Consider the following 13,060-nt stretch of genomic DNA (forward strand, 5'->3'; position numbering starts at 1 on the left):
TGCTGCAAATAGATTACTATTTGTCAGCGGTCTCCCTCAAAGCTTATATAAGGATTCACACATGTGCATTCATTCTCCTTTTCGCCAGGCTGGCGTTTCGGTCCACCGCGTTTTATTTATCCTTTAGTGTTTTATCTCCGTCGGCTTTTCTCGCTGTCGACTTTCAGGTTTAGTTTTCTCCCGCCCTCTCATCCCAGTGCTATTTATTTTTTTCCTACCTGAAAGCGACAGCTTACCCCCATTCTAATCCGCATATAACTTGAGGGAGAGTGCTGCATATAGATTACTATTTTAAGTAGCTAAAAAACTTTTCTTTTATTATCTTTTACAAGGTTCGTAGAAAAGGACATCATGAACAACATAGACTACATTTTACAAGCCGTCTGTATCGGCTTAACTGTCGCTACCTTTCTTCTCAACACCGGTCGTGGTCTAAAAGCCATCGAGATATGCAAAGAATGTTTGATTTTCCTCAATAATGAAGCACTGGGGAAACAAGAACATTTAGTCAAACTATTTCAAATTGGTTTCTATAAATTGATGTTCAGCTCGTATTGCTTTCTCTCTGATTACACAAATGCAATAAAATACGGAAGAAAACTTCTTGTCATTTGCCGCGAGGGTGGTCAAACAGCCATAGAAGAGAAAATTACTATAGCACTAGCAGGCAAATATGAACGGTGGTGCAAATATGCCGAGGCAAGAGAACTTTATGAGAGAGCGATCAATATCATGATAGAAACTAGCAACAGAGAAGGACAATCATACGCTTATGGAAAATGCGGAACTATGTCTTATTATCTTGGTGAATATGTGAAAGCTGAGGAACATCTGAGGAAAGAACTTGCGATCAGAATTGAAATTGGCGACAGAAAGGGAGAAGCATCATCCTACGGAAACTTAGGAGCTGTGTTTAACTCTCTTGGTGAATATGGCAAAGCTAAAGAATATCTCGAGAAAGCACTTGCGATGAAAATTGAAATTGGCGACAAAAAGGGAGAAGCATCATCCTACGGAAACTTAGGAACTGTGTTTGACTGTCTTGGTGAATATGACAAAGCTAAAGAATATCTCGAGAAAGCACTTGCGATCAGAATTGAAATTGGTGACAGAGCAGGTGAAGCAGCAGATTACGGAAACTTAGGAACTGTGTTTCAATCTCTTGGTGAATATGACAAAGGTAAAGAATATCTCGAGAAAGCACTTGCGATCAGAATTGAAATTGGCGACAAAGAAGGAGAAGCAGCAGATTACGGAAACTTAGGAACTGTGTTTCAATCTCTTGGTGAATATGACAAAGCTAAAGAATATCTCGAGAAAGCACTTGCGATCAGAATTGAAATTGGCGACAGAGCAGGAGAAGCAGCAGATTACGGAAACTTAGGAACTGTGTTTGACTCTCTTGGTGAATATGACAAAGCTAAAGAATATCACGAGAAAGCTCTTGCGATCAGAATTAAAATTAACGACAAAAAAGGGGAGGCATCATCCTACGGAAACTTAGGAACTGTGTTTAACTCTCTTGGTGAATATGGCAAAGGTAAAGAATATCTCGAGAAAGCTCTTGCGATCAGAATTAAAATTAACGACAAAAAAGGGGAGGCATCATCCTACGGAAACTTAGGAACTGTGTTTAACTCTCTTGGTGAATATGACAAAGGTAAAGAATATCTCGAGAAAGCTCTTGCGATCAGAATTAAAATTAACGACAAAAAAGGGGAGGCATCATCCTACGGAAACTTAGGAACTGTGTTTAACTCTCTTGGTGAATATGACAAAGGTAAAGAATATCTCGAGAAAGCACTTGCGATCAGAATTGAAATTGGCGACAGAGCAGGAGAAGCAGCAGATTACGGAAACTTAGGAACTGTGTTTAACTCTCTTGGTGAATATGACAAAGCTAAAGAATATCTCGAGAAAGCACTTGCGATCCGAATTGAAATTGGTGACAGAGTAGGAGAAGCAGTAGATTACGGAAACTTAGGAACTGTGTTTCAATCTCTTGGCGAATATGACAAAGCTAAAGAATATCACGAGAAAGCTCTTGCGATCAGAATTAAAATTAACGACAAAAAAGGGGAGGCATCATCCTACGGAAAGGTAGGAACTGTGTTTAACTCTCTTGGTGAATATGACAAAGCTAAAGAATATCACGAGAAAGCTCTTGCGATCAGAATTAAAATTAACGACAAAAAAGGGGAGGCATCATCCTACGAAAACTTAGGAACTGTGTTTAACTCTCTTGGTGAATATGACAAAGGTAAAGAATATCTCGAGAAAGCACTTGCGATGAAAATTGAAATTGGCGACAGAAAAGGAGAAGCATCATCCTACGGAAACTTAGGAACTGTGTTTAACTCTCTTGGTGAATATGACAAAGCTAAAGAATATCTCGAGAAAGCACTTGCGATCAAAATTGAAATTGGCGACAGAAAAGGAGAAGCATCATCCTACGGAAACTTAGGAACTGTGCTTCAATCTCTTGGTGAATATGACAAAGCTAAAGAATATCACGAGAAAGCTCTTGCGATCAGAATTAAAATTAACGACAAAAAAGGGGAGGCATCATCCTACGGAAACTTAGGAACTGTGTTTAACTCTCTTGGTGAATATGACAAAGGTAAAGAATATCTCGAGAAAGCACTTGCGATCAGAATTAAAATTGGCGACAGAAAAGGAGAAGCATCATCCTACGGAAACTTAGGAACTGTGTTTAACTCTCTTGGTGAATATGACAAAGCTAAAGAATATCTCGAGAAAGCACTTGCGATCAGAATTGAAATTGGCGACAAAGCAGGAGAAGCAGCAGATTACGGAAACTTAGGAACTGTGTTTAACTCTCTTGGTGAATATGACAAAGCTAAAGAATATCTCGAGAAAGCACTTGCGATCCGAATTGAAATTGGTGACAGAGTAGGAGAAGCAGTAGATTACGGAAACTTAGGAACTGTGTTTCAATCTCTTGGCGAATATGACAAAGCTAAAGAATATCACGAGAAAGCTCTTGCGATCAGAATTAAAATTAACGACAAAAAAGGGGAGGCATCATCCTACGGAAAGGTAGGAACTGTGTTTAACTCTCTTGGTGAATATGACAAAGCTAAAGAATATCACGAGAAAGCTCTTGCGATCAGAATTAAAATTAACGACAAAAAAGGGGAGGCATCATCCTACGAAAACTTAGGAACTGTGTTTAACTCTCTTGGTGAATATGACAAAGGTAAAGAATATCTCGAGAAAGCACTTGCGATGAAAATTGAAATTGGCGACAGAAAAGGAGAAGCATCATCCTACGGAAACTTAGGAACTGTGTTTAACTCTCTTGGTGAATATGACAAAGCTAAAGAATATCTCGAGAAAGCACTTGCGATCAAAATTGAAATTGGCGACAGAAAAGGAGAAGCATCATCCTACGGAAACTTAGGAACTGTGCTTCAATCTCTTGGTGAATATGACAAAGCTAAAGAATATCACGAGAAAGCTCTTGCGATCAGAATTAAAATTAACGACAAAAAAGGGGAGGCATCATCCTACGGAAACTTAGGAACTGTGTTTAACTCTCTTGGTGAATATGACAAAGGTAAAGAATATCTCGAGAAAGCACTTGCGATCAGAATTAAAATTGGCGACAGAAAAGGAGAAGCATCATCCTACGGAAACTTAGGAACTGTGTTTAACTCTCTTGGTGAATATGACAAAGCTAAAGAATATCTCGAGAAAGCACTTGCGATCAGAATTGAAATTGGCGACAAAGCAGGAGAAGCAGCAGATTACGGAAACTTAGGAACTGTGTTTAACTCTCTTGGTGAATATGACAAAGCTAAAGAATATCTCGAGAAAGCACTTGCGATCAGAATTGAAATTGGCGACAGAGAAGGAGAAGCAGTAGATTACGGAAACTTAGGAACTGTGTTTAACTCTCTTGGTGAATATGACAAAGGTAAAGAATATCTCGAGAAAGCACTTGCGATCAGAATTGAAATTGGCGACAGAGCAGGAGAAGCAGCAGATTACGGAAACTTAGGAACTGTGTTTAACTCTCTTGGTGAATATGGCAAAGGTAAAGAATATCTCGAGAAAGCACTTGCGATCAGAATTGAAATTGGCGACAGAGCAGGAGAAGCAGCAGATTACGGAAACTTAGGAACTGTGTTTAACTCTCTTGGTGAATATGACAAAGCGAAAGAATACCACGAGAAAGCTCTTGCGATCAGAATTAAAATTGGCGACAAAAAAGGAGAGGCATCATCCTACGGAAACGTAGGAACTGTGTTTAACTCTCTTGGTGAATATGACAAAGCTAAAGAATATCTCGAGAAAGCACTTGCGATCAGAATTGAAATTGGCGACAGAGCAGGTGAAGCAGCGGATTACGGAAACTTAGGAGCTGTGTTTAACTCTCTTGGTGAACATGTCATGGCTGAAGGTTATCTTGATAAGGCAATTTCAATTAGTCAAGATATTGGAGACCTTGACAAAGAGTTTGAATGTCTTTGTAGCCTGGCAATGGTAAAGGTTTCCCAAGGAAAGTTCCAGGAAGCGTTTGATCATCTGCTTCTGAGCATTAACAAAAGTGAAATTTTGCGTTGTTTTCTGAAAGATAACGATCAATTTAAAATGTTCTTTTCTGACGTCCACAGTTCTCCCTACCAGTATCTAAGTGCATTCTTTTGTTTTTCTGGAAATCCTGACAATGCTCTTTATGTCCTAGAGCTGGCACGGGCTAGAGCCCTAGCAGACCTGATGGCGACTCAGTATTCTGTTGAAAGTGAAATCTCAGCTAATCCGCAATCGTGGATTGGTATTGAGAATATTATGAAGAAAGAAAGCAACTGCGTTTGTCTGTATATATCTTACTATAAACAAGATGTATTTTTGTGGATCCTCAAAAGCAGCGGAGTCATTTACTTTCGAAGATTAACAGTAAACGAAAACATTGTTGGTGCCGGTTTAGTTTCCAATTTGACTGATTTCTTTGATAAAGGCTTCCGCAACTTTAGTATTTTACCCGGGGAGAGTTGCGAAGATCGGTCTTTGAATGACGTTGGTCCAAACGTAAAATCACGCCAAGAAGAAAGCCGAGCAGCTTTGCAACTTGCAGAGAACGACGATGAAGAAGGTCACACTTTCAAACTTTCTTTGTGTTACAGAATGCTCATCGCTCCTGTAACTGACTTATTGAAGGAGCCAGAAATCATCATTGTTCCTGATCGGTCCTTGAACCAAGTTCCATTTGCAGCGTTACATGATGAAGGCGGGAAGTATTTATCAGAGACTTTCAGGATCCGCGTTGTTCCTTCATTGTCAACTCTCAAGCTCATTCAGGACAGTCCAGCAGACTACCACAGTCAGACTGGTGCACTGATAGTGGGTGATCCTGTGGTTGGTGGAGTGCTTTTCAAGGATCGTCAAATAACCATTCCATCGTTGCCTTGTGCAAGAAAGGAAGCAGAGATGATTGGAGAACTGCTGGGCGTACAGCCTTTGTTAGGACAGTGCGCAACCAAGCAGGCGGTGCTTGAAAGGTTGCATTCAGTGAGTCTCGTACATTTTGCTGCACATGGAAATGCTGAAAGAGGAGAGATTGCACTTTCCCCTGTGCGCCTCACTGGGAAGATTCCACAAGAAGAAGACTACTTATTGACAATGTCCGACATTTCACAAGTTCGATTGCGAGCCAAGCTGGTGGTACTTAGCTGTTGTCATAGTGGTCGTGGTCAGGTCCGAGCCGAGGGAGTGGTTGGAATCGCTCGAGCGTTCTTAGGATCAGGCGCTCGTTCAGTGCTGGTGGCACTGTGGGCCATACAAGACGGAGCGACAAAGCAGTTCATGAGACGTTTCTATGTGCACCTTGTTCGTGGAGAAAGTGCCAGTGAATCTCTTCACGAGGCTATGAAGTGGATGAGAGCTAATGGCTTTACCAAGGTTTCCGAGTGGGCACCGTTCATGCTGATTGGAGATAACGTGACATTTGACTTCGGGAAATAAAAGTAAGTTCTTTAAATAACTAACAATTTCGCATTCCGGGTTGTGTGTAACTCCGAGAAAAGACTGAGTAACGTTTTAACGGCGGTTCACATGATGATACTTTTATGCAGGGGCGTTGTACCTGCCTCAGGACTTTGCTGGGGGCCTGGCTTCTTGTTTGTACAAAATACCGTAAAATTCCGGTTATAAGCCCTGGGCTTATACAACTTCATAAGGGGTTTTGGGTAAGCTTATAAGCGGATGGGGCTTATATTCGAGAGGGCTTTTAAGCAGAATAAAAAAAAATGCGTTTCGGAACGAGCCACGGGAGTGTTTATCGAAATACGTTTTTAAGTTGAAAACGCATAATAAAGCAACATTTAGCCATGTTTAATACTGTCATCCGGCAGAGAGGGGCTTATATTCGGGAGGGCTTTTAACCGGATGTATTTTTTTGCTTCCAAATAGATGGGCCTATAACCGGAGGGGGCTTATAGCCGGAATTTTACGGTAGGTGATCAAAACAACAGTGGACAATTTTTAATAAAAAACACAATGACAACTTTCAAATTTCCGCTGAAACTAAAGGAAAATATATCTGGTAGACAATGTAGTCTGTAACTTTGCTATAGATATTTTTTATGCGTCTTGCTGAGTTTTCATTGGCGAGGACGGCAAAATATAAAGTATAAGTAAAAATATACAAGGATAGTACACACTAAAATATCTTAAAAGTACTCGTAGTGTTACCCAGTGGTCGACCTATTTGTAAACTCGCCATCTTATTTGTTACGTAATAATACTGCCCCCGTAAATACTCGCGTCTGATTGGTTGACGTCAGAACAAATTATCCCAAATGAATCGCAAGAAGAACAATTAAAACTTAATTATATCGCTCAGGGTTTGGCGCGAAAAAACACAGCTGCACCACTGTTACAACTCGTTTCCAGTCTGCTTCAGTCGCTGATTTCTTTCTGAAAAAACGTCAAAGATCGATCTAAATACGATGAACGTTGAAGGCCCTAATCGACAAATTTGTATAGGTAATCACATGATTTCGAGTGTAATTTGAGATAAATTAGCGCTCGAGTAAATTTCTCAAAGGCTAATCAGTCTTTGAAAAATTACTTGTTAAAAATACACCTACAAAAATTTCACTGATAGTGGATGACAAACAAAACGTGTTCAGTGGCTTACCTTTCCGATTCGTTGTTAAAACATTACGAGGTTGCCAGGCTTTGCAAAATCGAGATTCTTCTACGGAATTTAGTTCAATTGGTATGGGCTGAAGTGTGCAGCTTCAATTCATGCTTGTAATCTTCCTTCTTAACGAGCTGTCGCGTAAAAAAATTCCGCGATTGGTAGCTTTTAGTAGTTTCGTAAAGCCTCTCTTGTGCTGCAGAAACGTCCAGTTGCTAGAACTTTGGTTTATGTACTTTTCATTTTCGATCTTTTCACGAATCGATATGTTTTTGCTCGATTTTTGCTCTCTCAAACACTCCGACATCGGCCGCCATTTTGTTTTGGCGCGCTTTTCGACTTTTTCCCTGCCAATCAATTTAACTTCAACTTTCTGCACTCATTTTCAATTTCAACGTTCTGCACTGTTTGGGATCAATTGACGTGCTCTCAGCTAATGATCATGCAGAAATGTTTGTAGGTATATTATTAAATCTGGAACAGAAATGAAGGAACAAGTAGGCATTATGGTAAGATTTCACGTTGTCTTTTAAGACTCTTTTAAATAAAAAGCTCGCCTTCGTTGACTTTCAAAACCAAATGAGTGAAACTTCGCCGAAGGGCCGCCTGGCATATTTTAACTCGCGAAAACACAAAAATTTGCTGAATTCAGGAGCTCGCATTAACGGTAGCATTATTAATAAAAGCAAATCGGTCTTTTTTTTCTCGCAACAATTAGGAATAAATTGTACTTGTTAACAGGTCGGACTTTTTCTAATTTCCGTCGAAATTACTGAATAGTCCGATCTGTCTACTCGTACAATTAATCGCTAATTGTTTCACGAACAGACCGTTTTGCTATCTTAATTAGAACGGGATCACATGGGTGTCCGTCCAATAGAACGTTTGCACTATGACGTCACGCGCGCTAAGGATGCTGGTAGTTGTAGTAAAACCAGGACATATCGCACGAACCACGTGAGTGCTTCCTTGCCCACAGCTGGATGAAACCTTCACAGCCTTCACAACGCGAAAAAACTTGTCTTGTATACGTAGAAGTATTTATTTACCAGTGCCAAGAGTAGTTCTAACCATTCTTCTGATATGTGACTTCCCCAGGTTGCACGGAACTGTTTCAAGTAGACAGAGAGACCAGAATAAAGAAAATCATCAACTATACCTTTTTTGCTCATAATTACCATTAATTACAATAAACATTAACAGAAACATACGGTTATCAGCAAAGAGAATTTAGATTGGGAGTATGGGTAGGAATAAAAGAGCTTGGCTGAATCTCAGTGGCTGGGGCGCGCCAACCAAGCCCTGCTTGACCTGAAATCTATATAAAAAACTCAGTGACTGTTGTCAAGAGAATATATATAAAAAATTGTCTTGTTGTTTCTCTAAATCGCTTCTGGGAAGACGCAAAGCGCGGTCTCGCCAGAAGGGTGTGAGGCGTGTGCCTCCCCCCTCCCACCCCGAAAGTCTCACTCTCCGTCTTGACACTCGCCCCAGACCTTTCGTTCGAAGACCTCGCGTGATCGCAAAAATTAGGATTGTTTGCAGTCTTGCTTGTAAAAACAACCGGGCAGCCCCCTGCCTGCTGAAATTGCCAACAATATTCAACAATCAACGAGTTAATGTAGTTTTAGGAAAGCTAAAACATGTTCTAACATCTTTTGCCACCTGCCGGCTTAAGGATAAAGTTCATTGTAGCATTTTATTACTATGTGCCGTTTGAATTAGTTTATGATTGTAATGTAGTTACAGTCTAGACTTTGTTCTTTTATGTATTATAAGTTTTTTCAATTTTATATTGTTATCTAATTATTTGTAGGAGGACCACTTGTTTTTTAAATCTTTTATGTGTGATCCTCAGTAAAAAAATCGTTTATTCAATGACTGTATTTATTATATACACTGTAGTTAACATTTCATTTTTTCATTAGCTGAATCCATTGATTGTGCCTTCCAAGGGCTCACTTACTTTTGGTGTCTGGGCATCTTATAAACATGGACCCGATAAAAAATGCCTTTAATTTTTGTCTTTTTATTCTGTGTTCATGTTTCTTTTTGTGCCGTATGTTTGACAATTATTGCGTGAGCGCGCGTTGGATATGAGATGGTAAATAGCCAACTCGGCGCTACGCGCCTCGTTGGCTATAACGATCTCATATCCAACAAGCGCGAGTGGAATAATTGTTTTATTAAAAACGCCCCAAGAATTGTAATATTTGAGCTCCCCAGCTGTTTTTGTTGACGCGTTTTGGCTACCAAATTTGTGGTCAATGGTATATGAGCTCATATACCATTGCCTGTTGACCAATCAAAACGCAGGAACTGCAACATACCATTGCTATTTTTTAATAATTCCGTATATATCGACCTTTTTTAATTTGAATTGTCAGATAAGCCACCCACCTAGATTAGCTTGCGTTATTTTGGGTAGATTTTTACCAACTGCAGTCGTGTCATTTTCGCTAAGAATAGATTTCTTGTAAACTGAGGGTAAATAAACATGTTATTGTTGTTGTCAATGTTGTTGTTGTTGTTGCAGCGAAATAAACATGTCTTGATTGTAATCTGCTCAACGTTATGCGTTTGTATTTAATTTCTTTGAAATAATGCATGTATAATAAAACAACTTTTTAATTCGGGTATTAAGATATCCGAAATGGTCAAGTTGGTAGCAAGTGTTGTCTGTCTAGTCTTCAGGGCAGAAAGTGCCGGGTACAACCCCCTCCCCCCCCCCCCCAAAGGTACTCAACAAACAAAGTAAAAACAGGGAATCTCCGCTCAGTCCTTTCCGTTTAACCCTTTCACATACCTTCCATAGAAAGTATGTGAAGGTATGTGAGGTAACTGAAGTTATCCATTAAAATACTTAGATCAGTTAGCCGTTTAGTGCGTCAGTTTAAGATATTTTGAAAGATATGTTTTAAAATACCAAAAAGACAGTTTTCCATCCCCTTTTATTTACCACCCGCCTTAAAAAGGCATCTTTGTCCGGTGCACCCCTTTATAACCTAAAATCGGGAGTACCCCCTTCCCCCCCCCCCCCCCGCCAAGAAATCCCCCTTCCTGACATTGTACCTGCTTCCCTTCTTCTTTTAAAACTAGCTATTTATGACTACTAGGAAAAATTTATTAACCTTTTAACCCTTATCATGCTAAGCCCGGATTTTGCCAGGAATAGTTTTACTGTCGAGTGAGGCCTGGGTCCAAACTCGCGAATCACGCGCGTCACAAGCGGGATTTTTAAAAGCCATGAAGAAGAAAAACAAACATGGCGGCGCGTAAATTTGTTTGAGTAATTACATAAAATCTGCTCCAGAGAATTTTTTTAACTCTCTAAAATTCCTCCCCTTTAAAGGTAGAATTGGATAAAATTCAGAAAAATAGGGGTCACCGAGTTAATTTTTGCGCTATTAACGTTAGAAGCCCCATGATGGCTCTTATTTACAACCATATACTGTTGCTATGGTAACAGATGATGACGTCTTATGATTATATTTCGGCTCACTGATGATCGAGCTAGATGCTATTTCCAAGAAATTGTAAAGATATGTCATTTTGTTTTATTGAATCCCTCAAAATGCAAAAGTGCTAGAAAACTTTAAAACTATTGTGAGCCCCCTTAACCACTTGTGACGTCATAAATTTACACGTGAGCAGATTTTTGTAAAGTGCAACTAATAGAGGTTGGATAGATATTTCCACAGGACTGTCCATCTTGAATATTGACTGCATTCTGACAGAGTTAATCGAAAAAAACGTGACCAGTTTCTTGTGTAAAATTGATGGTAAAACAGGCCAATATACCCATACTTGATCATGGTCTCCTTTCAAGGCTTCAGTTTCCATTGACAAAGATCATAACTTTTCAAACCAGTAGATGGTATGGACAGATTAGAAGGCAAAGAGAGTAAAAAAGGAAGGAGCAAGGAAAAAAATCGGAACGGTTCAGCAAAGTCCAAGTCCAAATTTTGGCTTATGCGCAAGCGCCAAAGTGAAATATTGTTGAGTATTGTTAAGTTAAATATTTTTACATAAAAATTTAATCAAAAACTAACTGCAGTGTCAGGAAGTGCATTTCTAGCAAAGTTAAGAGAAACTTAGCACCGTAGCGCCAAAAAATCTATTCAACGGTTAAAAAACGTGTTTTTTGGAGTAAGTACAGTGATGATAAGGCTGAGTATGATTAAATTAAAATCGTTGCCATTTTGTTGACACTGGTTTTGGGTTTTGCATATTTTTCATGCACATATTCGACTACGTTTGCCATTTTGAACCGCGTAGGCCTGGTATTGCTCGGGTAACCTTCGGTAGTTCTCGGTAGTTTTCGGCAGTTTTCGTCATTGATGTCATCGGCGTAAGCTCAAATCAATCTGCCCCCTTGCTGTTCAAAAGACTTGTTTGAACTTTAATTAATTTTGACAATTTTAATGAAAATTACTTTGACTAAACATCTCAAGAACTTCAATCTTGTCTTTAGCCTTGAGGCAAAGAAAGCGAACTATAGATCTTATGAAAATTTAAACTAATTTTTATTACCAATATTTGGCGGCGAAAAATAGCCACAGGCCATGTTCAGACTTTGCGAAGTGTGTTCCTTCTTTCTTCCGAATTGTATTGTGTAATGCACGAGTGTGCAGGTAACAAGTGTGTTATTTCACACCTCTATAATTCTAATAACTATAGAATAAAAGCGAAGCGCTGTAACACAGTGTAATTAAGCACAAGTTTATTAGTATTTGAAATAACTTTGTAACAGATATCTATGGCGTTTTCTGCAGCGAAGCTTGAGTTTGATTCGAATTCTATCCTACGAGAAGCTCGAGCGATAAGTCGATGACATATCAGAAAGAGGGTTTTTACAAAAGCACGTTCGGCGCGGCATATACAAGATGAAAATTTGTATTATGAAATTTCCAACAGGGCTGGATTGGAGGCGGCATGTTCAAAGACCTCTTTCCATCGCCGTTTAATAATCTAACAAAAACCGCCGCGCTGCATGCAATAGACGCATAGAAGAGGCAAATAAAATCGTCATTCACTTAAGCAAACAAAGCGTACACAATGAAAACGTCAGCCGACAGTATGGAAAGTTCTAAAAACAAACTTTCCCGCTGCGAAAAACTGTTAACCAAATAAGATGTTTACAGAACACTTTGATATGCTTGTGATATGGAAAACTTGTTCGCAATCTTTGGCAAATTAGTTTGAATAAGCTATGGACGGTTTCTCTTTAAAATGTTGATTTTTCCGCACGCCGGCCAGCCACAGTAGGCATTTTTATTAGCTTTTCTAATAATCAATTTCAACATCCTTATTTTAATTAACGTTGGGTGGTGTAGATTTTTCGAATTAAAGAGCGCGCCCCATAAAGGCGCGATATTGGTTTTTATTAAGTAAATATTTTTTCCTGGAAATCAAACATTGTCAAACATTGTCAGATGTTTTTTGTCCTGTTTGTCCTGTTTTTACTTGCAGTTCGTAATTAGGAAAACACGCGCGGGAAAACCTTCATGTATGTCAACACACCGTAACAAGCTGCGTGTATCAGCTTTGGTTTTGTTTGGTTTAAATAAAAATGCCAATCCGACTGAGTAAAAAGGAAGGCGCAAGATTGGATTTCTGTGTTGTGACCTTCTGTAAAATTTTCACTCGTTTCTGTCCTCAGCGTATTTTACCAGAGGAAGGTGTACCGTATTTTCTCAATTAAACGCCCCCGGCGTTTATTTCAAACTTGGCTCCGTGGATCCGGCGTTTATTTGAATGGTGCAGTTTATTTGAGCAAAATGTTTATTAAACAAGGCTTTTTAATCATTATTTGTGACATGAATGTATCTTGCCATCATACCTATTAAAAGCATATTACACCTCAAATAAATGCCTAAAAGGCTTACTTAC

General features: G+C 39.3%; 2 protein-coding genes across 2 annotated transcripts in view; both read left to right on the top strand.

Annotated features, from left to right (window-relative positions):
• LOC144636238 (uncharacterized) overlaps positions 1-9,705 on the top strand; it is a 53,066-nt gene extending 43,361 nt beyond the window's left edge. Inside the window, exons 4-5 of the mRNA XM_078495401.1 lie at positions 747-5,990; positions 8,267-9,705. Coding sequence (XP_078351527.1) covers positions 747-5,988 — 5,242 coding nt within the window. The 3' untranslated portion in view covers positions 5,989-5,990; positions 8,267-9,705. The remainder of the gene's footprint in view (positions 1-746; positions 5,991-8,266) is intronic.
• Positions 1-13,060, top strand: part of LOC144648597 (uncharacterized) — a 701,885-nt gene that overhangs the window by 1,488 nt on the left and 687,337 nt on the right.

This window comes from Oculina patagonica, chromosome 1, assembly GCF_052425735.1.
Source record: "Oculina patagonica isolate OP01 chromosome 1, crgOcupat, whole genome shotgun sequence".
In the NCBI taxonomy this organism is placed as follows: Eukaryota; Metazoa; Cnidaria; class Anthozoa; order Scleractinia; family Oculinidae; genus Oculina; species Oculina patagonica.